At 43.1% G+C, this 11,537-nt stretch overlaps 1 protein-coding gene and 1 long non-coding RNA gene across 9 annotated transcripts in view; one reads left to right on the top strand and one right to left on the bottom strand.

Annotated features, from left to right (window-relative positions):
• Positions 1-346: 346 nt before the first annotated feature.
• LOC141409037 (uncharacterized) lies at positions 347-11,101 on the top strand. The gene is made up of 3 exons (XR_012427188.1): positions 347-477; positions 9,676-9,768; positions 10,643-11,101. It is a non-coding gene; the product is annotated as an uncharacterized lncRNA (long non-coding RNA).
• Positions 3,768-11,537, bottom strand: part of ZSCAN30 (zinc finger and SCAN domain containing 30) — a 33,657-nt gene continuing 25,887 nt past the window's right edge. For all 8 annotated transcript variants that reach the window (XM_065534306.1, XM_065534308.1, XM_005586889.4 and 5 more), the window contains one exon: positions 3,768-7,092. In XM_065534306.1, the coding sequence (XP_065390378.1) occupies positions 6,161-7,092 (932 nt within the window). In that variant the 3' untranslated portion in view covers positions 3,768-6,160. The remainder of the gene's footprint in view (positions 7,093-11,537) is intronic.

Below are 11,537 nucleotides of genomic sequence, written 5' to 3'. Positions count from 1 at the left end.
TCAAACCCCACAACAAGACTTAATGAACCTCGCCTTCAAGGTGTACAATAATAGAGGCAGTCAAGTAGCAACTTATTTCTGAGTTGCAATTCCTTGCCTCTACTGTGAGACAAACCCCAGCCACATCTCCAGCACACAACTCCAAACGCCTGAACCGCAGCTGCCAGGGGTTCCTCCAGAACCTCCTCCCCAAGGAGCTTGCTACAAATGCTGGAAATCTGGCCACTGGGCCAAGGAATGCCCGCAGCCCGGGATTCCTCCTAAGCCGTGTCCCATCTGTGCGGGACCCCACTGGAAATCGGACTGTTCAACTTGCCCGGTGGCCACTCCCAGAGCCCCTGGAGCTCTGGCCCAAGGCTTTCTGACTGACTCCTTTCCAGACCTTCTCGGCTTAGCGGCTAAAGATTGACGTTGCCTCATCGCCTCAGAAGCCTCCTGGACCATCACAGACACTTTGGGCAACTCTTACAGTGGAGGGTAAGTCTGTCCCCTTCTTAATCAATACGGAGGCTACCCACTCCACATTACCTTCTTTTCAAGGGCCTGTTTCTCTTGCCTCCATAACTGTTGTAGGTATTGACGGCCAGGCTTCTAAACCTCTAAATTATCTGCTTCCCTGACTATTCCTAGGCTACAGCCACACCTCATTGCTGCCTTTTCCCCCAGTTCAAAGCCTCCTTTGCGTCTTCCTCTTGTATCCCCCCACCTTAACCCACAAGTATAGGACATCTCTACTCCTTCCCTGGCAACCGAACACATGCCCATTACTATCCCATTAAAACCCAATCACCCTTACCCTGCTCAACGCCAATATCCCATCCCACAGCACGCTTTAAAAGGATTAAAGCCTGGGCCGGGTGCGGTGGCTCCAGCCTGTAATACCAGCACTTTGGGAGGCCGAGACGGGCGGATCACGAGGTCAGGAGATCAAGACCATCCTGGCCAACACGGTAAAACCCCATCTCTACTAAAAAACAAAAAACTAGCCGGGCGAGGTGGCGGGTGCCTGTAGTCCCAGCTACTCAGGAGGCTGAGGCAGGAGAATGGCGTGAACCCGGGAGGCGGAGCTTGCAGTGAGCTGAGATCCTGAGATCCGGCCACTGCACTCCAGCCCGGGCGACAGAGCAAGACTCCTTCTTAAAAAAAAAAAAAAAAAAAAAAAGATTAAAGCCTGTTATCACTCGCCTGCTACAGCATGGCCTTTTTAAAGTCTGTAAACTCCTCTTACAATTCCCCCATTTTACCTGTCCTAAAACCAGACAAGCCTTACAGGTTAATTCAAGATCTCTGCACCTTATCAACCAAATTGTCTTGCCTATCCACCCCATGGTGCCAAACCCATATACTTTCCTATCCTCAATACCTCCCTCCACAACCCATTATTCTGTTGTGGATCTCAAACATACTTTGTTTACTATTCCCTTACACCCTTCATCCCAGCGTCTCTTCGCTTTTACTTGGACTGACCCTGACACCCATCAGGCTCAGCAAATTACCTAGGCTGTACTGCTGCAAGGCCTCACAGACAGCCCCCATTACTTCAGTCAAGCCCAAATTTCTTCCTCATCTGTTACCTATCTCGGCATAATTCTCATAAATACACACTTACTCTCCCTGCTGATTGTGTCCGGCTAACCTCCCAAACCCCAATCCCTTTTACAAAACAACAACTCCTTTCCTTCCTAGGCATGGTTAGTGCAGACGGAATTCTTACACAAGAGCCGAGACCGTGTCCTGTAGCCTTTCTGTCCGAACGACCTTACTGTTTCAGCCTAGCCTTCATGTCTGCGCGCAGCAGCTGCCACTGCTTTAATACTGTTAGAGGCCCTAAAAATCACAAACTATGCTCAACTCTCTACAGTGATCATAACTTCCAAAATCTATTTTCTTCCCCCAAACATCGCTCAGGACAATGCTTATGCTGATAAGTTAGCTAAAAAAGCAGCTAGCGTTCCAACTTCTATCCCTCATAGCAGTTTTCCTCCTTCACATCGGCCACTCGCACCTACTGCCCTGCTGAAACTTCCACCTATCAATCTCTTCACACACAAGGCAAATGGTTCTTAGACCATTTGGTTCTCCTTCCAGCCTCACAGGCCCATTCTATTCTGTCGTCATTTCATAACCTCTTCCATGTAGGTTACAAGCCGCTAGCCTGCCTCTTAGAACCTCTCATTTCCTTTCCATCCTAGAAATCTATCCTCAAGGAGATTACTTCTCAGTGTTCCATCTGCTATTCTACTATCCCTCAGGGATTGTTCAGGCCCCCTCCCTTTCCTACACATCAAGCTTGGGGATTTGCCCCTGCCCAGGACTGGTAAATTGACTTTACTCACATGTCCCGAGTCAGAAAACTAAAATATCTCTTAGGCTGGGTAGACACTTTCACTGGATGGGTAGAGGCCTTTCCCACAGGGTCTGAGAAGGCCACCGCGGTCATATCAGACATAATTCCTCAGTTTGGCCTTCTTACCTCTATACAGTCTGATAACGGACCAGCCTTTAATAGTCAAATCACCCAAGCAGTTTCTCAGGCTCTTGGTATTCAGTGAAACCTTTATATCTTTTACTGTCCTCAATCTTCAGGAAAGGTAGAATGGACTAATGGTCTTTTAAAAACACACCTCACCAAGCTCAGTCACCAACTTAAAAAGGACTAGACAATACTTTTGCCACTTTCCTTTCTCAGAATTCAGGCCTGTCCTCGGAATGCTACAGGTTACAGCCCATTTGAGCTCCTGGATGGACACTCCTTTTTATTAAGCCCCAGTCTCATTCCAGACACCAGAACAACTTGAACGGCACCCCAAAAACTTAGAGCCTAAAAACTCACTAACCAAGCAAGTAATTATGCTGAACCCCCTTAGGCTCTCTCTAATTAGATGTCCTAGGTCCTCTCAATTCTTAGTCCTTTAATACCTGTTTTCTCTCCTTCTCTTACCTTGTGTCTTCCGTTTAGTTTTTTAATTCATACAAAACCGCATCCAGGCCATCACCAATCATTCTATACAAGTGTTTCTTCTAACGACCCCACAATATCACCCCTTACCACAAAATCTTCCTTCAGCTTAATCTCTCCCACTCTAGGTTCCCACGCTGCCCCTAATCCCGCTTGAAGCAGCCCTGAGAAACATCGCCCATTCTCTCTCCATACCACCCCCCAAAAATTTTTGCCGCCCCATGACTTCAACACTATTTTGTTTTATTTTTCTTATTAATATAAGAAGGCAGGAATGTCAGGCCTCTGAGCCCAAGCCAAGCCATCACATCCCCTGTGACTTGCACGTATATGCCCAGGTGGCCTGAAGTAACTGAAGAATCACAAAAGAAGTGCAAATGCCCTGCCTCCTCTTAACTGATGACATTCCGCCACAAAAGAAGTGAAAATGGCTGGTCCTTGCCTTAAGCGATGACATTATCTTGTGAAATTCCTTTTCCTGGCTCATCCTGGCTCATAAAGCTCCCCCACTGAGCACCTTGTGACCCCACTCCTGCCTGCCAGAGAACAACCCCCCTTTCACTGTAATTTTCCTTTACCTACCCAAATCCTGTAAGACGGCCCCACCCTTATCTCCCTTTGCTGACTCTCTTTTTGGACTCAGCCCGCCTGCACCCACGTGAAATAAACAGCCATGTTGCTCACACAAAACCTGTTTGGTGGTCTCTTCACACGGACGCGCATGACAACCTCTTCCCCATTGTCCTAGCATTATCTCCGTTCATGTTATTGTGTTCCCTATTCCTGAATGAATAATTTCAAAGCAAACTTTTAAAACTCAACTTTTATTACAGTACATCTTGCATTACATTCTAATAATAAATGGCTGAAGTATATACTGAAAGTATAATTTTTGAAATTAGTTACCAAAAATCATTTACTAAACAATAGTTTTACTAAAAATACTAGGATTGGGAAAAATAAACACTAATAGAAAGTACTCCAAAATGTTAACAACGTTTCTATGGGCAATGGGATTGGGGGTGATTTACACTTTCTCATTTTCTGTATTACCAACACTTAATTCGCAATCAGGAGAAAAACCTATTAAATGATATTTAAAACATTAAATCTCTGATTGTCACCTATAGAAAAAGGCAACGCACTATCCATTTGAAGGATCCCTTTAGACTTCTGATCCACCTCATTCAATAACTGCACAACCTCTAGACACAAAAAGGCTGAATTGTCCCCCCAATTTCACCTCCCCTATTACGCACAACAGCAGTGATATAGTTTGGCTCTGTGTCCCCACCCAAATCTCCAATTGTAATCCCCAGGTGTTGAGGGAAGGTCCTGGAGGGAGGTGATTGGATCATGGGGGCAGATTTCCCCCTTGCTGTTCTCATGATAGTGAATTCTTATGAGATCTGATTGTTTGATAAGTGCCTGGCATTTCCCCTGCACTCTCTCTCTCACCACCTTGTGAAGAAGGTGCCTGCTTCCCCTTCGCCTTCCACCATGATTTAAGTGTCCTGAGGCCTCCCCAGCCCTACAGAACTGTGAGTCAATTAAACCTCTTTTGCTTATAAATTACCCAGTCTCAGGTAGTATCTTTATAGCACTGTGAAAATGGACTAATACAAGCAGTGATCACCAATTCTTCTTTAGAAATGACATTATCTAGAAAGATATCTTAGAAGAGGAATCAAACTTTCTCTTAGATATTAATTGCCCTCAGCAACTGTGGGTTAATTAAAACTGCCAAAATAAAAATTAACAGAGAGAGTTACAGGCAGAGGTTATAGCCCATACAATGGCATGAAGATAAGATAGGATCTGGAGACACCGCTTCATCAGGACTCTTCTCTCCAGCAGGAATTAGTTGTCAGAAAGCCTGGCTCAGAATCCCCATGTGTTGGTTTCGCTCTTCCTACTTAATAATCACTGAGTTAGGGAGCCTATCCTAGACCCAGAATGACCCATGAGACCCTGAAATGCTCAGAATTAGTGTGGTAAAAGACTCTGGTGCATCTTATGGGAAAAGGTATATATACACACAGGGAAAGAATGCATATCAGACACTAGAGAGACAGTGGGGACTGGAGTGTTTGTGTCCCATGACTCTGGGACTCGGGAAGTGGGGAGCATAAAGGAACGCAGTGATCTGCCTTCCCAGGCTCCACTATTCCCCATTCCCTGCCCCCTCCCCTCCTTACCAGGCTTGCAGATCCTGAGCTATTACACTTGAGGGCAATAAATATTTGTTGAATTACTCCCTCAGATTCCTTTTTTAAAAAATTAGGTCTATGACAATTTCTGCAGTAGAGAAGAGTCTTGATGGAGTGTCTCCAGATCCTGTTCTTCTCTTCTCCCCTGCCCTTGCTACCTTCTACCCACCTTTACATCTAACTGAGATCCCATCATATCCAGGAAGTCTTTAGTGACTGATTCTCAAGACCAGGTGTAGGTATCCCTGCCATGTACTTTGATGGAAACCCACATTTTTCCTACCAAAGCACTTACCACACTTTACTGTAATTACTGTTTAGTATATATGCATGTCCTATTAGCCCTTAACTCTGGGAGGGCAATGACCATGTCTACCTCAATGCCTAGCACATAGCAGGTGCTCAGTAAACAAGTAGACCTGAATTAACCTCAGCAGGAAGCTCAAGATTGAGAACTGGCAAGGGGACAGAATGAGGCACCATTCCTCGGGTACTATTTAACTGCCTTAGACACTATTTAATCGCATAATTCAGTATTTTCACAACCTCTCAATTCAACATTTCAGATAGCTGAGTAACTCTCAGCACATGCCACCACCTGCCAAAATACAAATGCTCTTGCCAGGCACATTTGCCATCTTATAAGCTCTTTCAGGATCTCTGCCCCAATCCTGGCATTACTGTTAAGGTGCCCAACGGGAATTATATCTGAGGTGGCAGAGAGCGAAGGGGATATTGATGAATCTCATCCAGAAATGGGTTAGGCATTTCAAGGAAATATCTACCATTCTTTTTGGAGAAGACTTGGGTAAAACTTTTCTTCCATTTACACTTCAATAATCATAACAAACATCTTTGTGTGGATGTCTTCTTCTAGTACCAAACTGGGCTGAAAGGACAGAAGTCCTGCTCTCAGGAAACTTTTCTGTGGAGTCTCACCCCTACAGTGAACTCCTTGCATTTCACAATTGTACCACTCTTACCCACAGAGTTAAACTCTGGTGTGTGTTCTCTGATGCTGCATAAGGCCTGACCTATGCCTAAATGTTTTTCTACATTCACTACATTCATAAGGCTTCTCTCCAGTGTGAATTCTGTGGTGCTGGGTGAGGGCTGAGCTCTGATTGAAGGATTTTCCACATTCATTACACTCATAAGGTTTCTCTCCAGTGTGAATTCTTTGATGTTCAATAAGGATAGAGCTCCTACCAAAAGCCTTACCACACTCAATACATTCATAGCCTTTATCTCCAGTGTGAATTTTCTTATGCTGAATAAGGGCTGAGCTCCGGCTGAAGGCTTTCCCACATTCTCCACATTCATAAGGCTTCTCTCCAGTGTGGATTCTCCGATGCCTGATGAGCTCTGAACTGCCCCTGAAGGCTTTTCCACATTCACAACATTCATAGGGTTTTTCACCACTGTGAATTCTCTGATGTCTAACAAGGTCTGAGCTCAAACTGAAGGCTTTGCCACATTCTTTACATGCATAAGGTCTCTCTCCAGTATGAATTCTCTGATGTCTAATCAGCTTTGAGCTCTGGCAAAAGGCCTTCCCACAGTCAAAGCACTCATAGAGCTTTTCCCCAGTGTGAACTCTCTGTTGTGTAATATCATTTGGATTCATACTGAAACTTCCTTCACTCTCATGAGATTCAAGGACACTGTGTTCTGTGGGGATTCTTCTGTTGAAGGTTGCCAGACTGATATGTCTGTCCTGGGAAGGAAGCTCACTGATTTTGTTCCCTGCAGCATTTCCCTTTTGCTTCTTAGAGTTGTCCAGACCTCCCAAAGCTTCTTCAGCTATCTGTTCGGAAGGTGTTTCTCCAGGAAGTTTTCCTGGAGATATCATGGCAGCTGAGGCTACACATCCAACAATTTCTTGCTTTGCCATCAACACTTTGCCAGCCACCATCTTGCTGTCTAAAAATGTGAATAGAAAGTGCAAGTATCATTTACTTCCCATGACAGAAGAAGGGAAACTGTCGTAGCAGGAACACAAAATAAACCCAATGAAATAGGTATTTACCTGCTAGAAAATAGTTCTCAAAACTAGATTCCCAATCTAGAGTTCAGAGAAGGGACCTAGGGTAGCAAAATATGACACCCTCAGAGAGTAAGGTAAACAAATAAATGAATTAGTATTGGAGAAGAGGGATGGTGAACAAGGAAATACCTTAGTTAGAGGGAATGGTGACAAACAGGAATATGGGTGATAAACCAGGAAGCTGGGAGACAGTCTTGGGTTAGAGAAGATACGTTTTTAGGTAATGAGATAATCGGAAAAAAAAATTAAAAGGAATGATCAGGATAAAGAAAGATATCTAAGAGTCTTAAATCTGTGGTCTTCTAGCAACATAGGAGAGAAGATATGATTAGGAAATGCTTTGGGAGTTAGCACTGAACAGAGGTAGGTGAGCAGGAACTAGAAAGCATTAAGGTGATTTCAGATTCTGATAGGTTCCAAATGAATCAAATAATTATAAGCAAATGGAGTAAGACACAGACCCAGAGAAAAGAAATACAGGTTCCTGACTCATTCTCAGGTCAGGTGGGAATTTTTTTTACCATTAAAAAAATTTTTCACCTAAATCATCCATGGAATACAAAAGAATCTTATAGTTTTACTTTTTAAAATGTGTATGTGTCAAAGAAGGGGATGGAGACAACTCCTTCCTTGAGCATTTATACATAAAAACATGACTGCCCAGAGCCAAACCTTCTGGCTCTCACAAAACATGCCCCATCTCTAGTAGTCTCCTGTTATGAGTTACTGGAATTCTTTCTAGATAACTACAGTAACTCATAATAGAAGGCTACTAGAGATGGGGCATATTATATCAGCCATCTACTAGTTATATCTAGAGATTTCTAGTAACTAGAAATGGCTGATATAACTTGAATTATTTTATTCTGAAAAATACATCTTCCCAAAAGTCCTCTAAATGTATATGCATTTTACAGATCAGGAAACTGAGGCTCAGAGAAGTTAAGTGAGGCCATAGAATTAATAATTGTTAAGAGTTTGGATTCAAATAAACATTTTCAACATCAAAGCTTGCAATCTTTATGCTACCTGCCTTCCCTATTGGAAGGATGCAGGGCTATAGTTGCACTGAAACAAAATATTCCTTAAAAATCATTTAAATTTGGCTTTGGAAAAGCATCATGCTTTTATATAAAAATGAATACCTATTTCTGATATTGTGTTCACACTTCAAACACAACAATAAAGCACCACAGTTGATACCTGATCAAAGCAGAGGGCTGTCTGGCTTCCCGTTTCCCCATTCCTTACCAGAAATTAAACACAGACAACATCACCTCTAAAATTCGTACTGTCCTTGGATTTTAGATAGAAATTTAAATTATTCACGGTTTCATTTATTTAAAAAGAAAACATTTATCAAAAATATACTTGCATACAATAGAAGCATAAAAATTAAAAGTACCAAATAGGTTAAAGTCAGAGACCAGACAACCTAATGAGAAATTTTCTGAAAGTAATAACTAGGTCAAATTATTAAGAGTATCAATTATAGGGTATAAAGTGGCAATATAATTGTGTAGGGACAAAATTAAGGGCAATGAAAATTAGAAAAGCAATGTAACTTATGGTATTTAAATATATCTTCAAATTCTATAACTACATGAAGTCAAATTATGAGACCAGAGAAAAACTTTGCCCTCAGATGTATACATCAGGAAGACATCAAGATTTTTATTTGTTCAACTATACATTTATTATTATATTTAAAAAATTGGAATAAATAACTAACTAGAGTAATTCTTAGAAAACACAAATAGAGATTACAAGTAGAGGCTGGGCACGGTGGCTCACACCTGTAATCCCAGTACTTTTGGAGGCTGAGACAGGCAGATCACTTGAGGCCAGGGGAGTTCAAAACCAACCTGGCCAACATGGCAAAACCCCGTCTCTACTAAAAATATAAAAAATTAGCCAGGCATGGTGGTGCACGCCTGTAACCCAGCTACTTGGGAGGCTGAGGCACGAAAATCACTTGAACCAGGGACGTGGAGGTTGCAGTGAACCAAGATCACACCACTGCACGACAGAACAAGACTGTCTCAAAAAGAAAACCAAAAAAAAGATTACAATAAGAAATGGTCACTTGATTATTTAGAAATACTTGCATAGAGATAACCCAATTAATATTACCCAAGAATGAAAACTAATTCGTAATCAGGTCCAAGTGTGGAGGCTGGAGGGTGGGGTACAGATTTACAGGAGGCTGTTTGGAGGAGAAATAAGGCATAGGTATCTCTGTTAGAAGAGCTATTCTGTTTTTGTTGTTGTTGTTTGTTTGTTTGTTTTTGAAACTGAGTCTTGCTCTGTCACTCAGGCTGGAGTTTAGTGGTACAATTATCAGTCACTGCAGCCTTGAAATCCTGGACTCAAGGGGTCCTCCCACCTCAGTCTCCCCAGTAACTAAGAGTACAGGTGCGCATCATTGCATCCAGTTAATTTTTAAATTTTTTTTGTAGACACGGGATCTTGCCATGTTCCCCAGACTGGTCTTGAACTCCTGGGCCCAAGCAATCCTCCTGCCTCAGCCTCCCAAATTGCTGGGACTACAGGTACGAGCCACTACACCCAGCTAGCTTTTCTGTTTAACACACCTCCTGTTTTTCCTACTTGTTCTCTGGGGTGGCTCCTCAGTGAGTTCTGCCAGCTCAGCAGTTCAGTGAGCAATTCCATCCTGTTTAGTTTAAAATCCTTTTAACTAGGGATGTGGCCTTCAGTTGCATATTGACGAGTATGCTTTTAGCCTTAATGCTATGTCAGTGATGCTCCACTGCCCACCCAGTTCCCCTTTACCAATATGATGCCTCCTTCCCTCAGCCACTGTGAATGTTGGCTCCTCCAATGATGTGAATGTCTGTGTCTCCCCAAAATTCATATGTTGAAGTCCTAACCCCCAAGGTGATAGTATTAGGAAGTGCGGCCATTTGGAAGGTGACTAGGTCATGAGAGCTTAGTGACCTTATAAAATAGCCCATAGGGTGCTCATTTGCCCCTTCCACCGCGTGAGGACACAGTGAAAAGGTGCCATCTATGAGAAAGTGGGACCTCACCAAATACCAAAGCTGCTAGGATCTTGAACTTCTCAGCCTCCAGAACTGTGAGAAGTAAATCCGTGTTGTTTACAAGCCACTCAGTTGATAGTATTTTGTTATAGCAGTCCTAACTGATTAAGACAGTTCCTAACTATACAGAGGTGCCTCCTTCTGTGGAGAATTACCCTGGCTGATGAGAGCCACTTGGCCCAGGAAGTAACTTCCACCCTCATTGCCCCATCTCTGCCTCAAGAAGAGACAACTCTGCAGTACAATTATGCTTCAGTGGCCCATGAAATGCTCCAAGAATTAGACCAAGGCTAGATTGTAACTGAGACCACATCACTGCTTGCTCTTTTCCCTTCCTAATCCTGCTTTTCTCCCTCTATTACAGATTTTTCCTGAAGAACACATCCTCAATAAATCACCGGCATCCAAATCTCCATCTCAGGCTCTACTTCTGGCAAGGCATACTATGAGGCTAGTGAAGCACCTACAAGAAACTTATAACTCAAGGTTGTAAAAATGGCATGGTGACTCTTACAATCGTATCACAGTGGGACCCTCCAGCAATTTAACCCTCATGACCTAGGTGAAAGCTGTAAAAGGATCCACATTAATTCTTCAGAGGCAGGGCTAAGACTTTCAAGACTGAAAAGAGACTAGCATAAGCAGACTTAACAGGAACCCAGTCAAGGCCATTCATTGCCATGGGACCATGCATAAATGGAGAATGAGTAAATTTCGCTAAGTCCAAGGACATCGGAAAGATAGAACCACTATTACTGATAAGGTGACTGAATCAACAACATACTGCCACTATGAAGTAATAAGCAAATAAAAAGTTAAAAAATGTAACAGATAACAGTTGGAGGGTGAACATATTTTAAATCAATCAAATCCTCATTAGAGTATTTTATTTTGTCTTGATCCCAAAACTTCAGATGAATGTGGAGAAACTGAAGCATTTACAGAGAAAAATGGCAAGATATCCAGACAGACAAAACAAGATGGGATCAGAGGGAGTGAGAGGCTTAGTTAAAACAAGGTCAGGGGGCTGCGCACGGTGGCTCATGCCTGTAATCCCAGGACTTTGGGAGGCCAAGGCAGGTGGATAACAAGGTCAGGAGTTCTTCGAGAACAGTCTGACCAATATGGTGAAACCCCGTCTCTACTAAAAATACAAAAATTAGCCAGGCATGGTGGCAGGCACCTGCAGTCCCAGCTACTAGGGAGGCTGAGGCCAGAGAATCGCCTGAACCCAGGAGGTGGAGGTTGCAGTGAGCCGA

Source organism: Macaca fascicularis, chromosome 18, assembly GCF_037993035.2.
Source record: "Macaca fascicularis isolate 582-1 chromosome 18, T2T-MFA8v1.1".
NCBI lineage: Eukaryota > Metazoa > Chordata > Mammalia > Primates > Cercopithecidae > Macaca > Macaca fascicularis.
The sequence above is the reverse complement of the archived record's forward strand: the minus strand, read 5'-3'. Positions and strand labels throughout refer to the sequence as shown.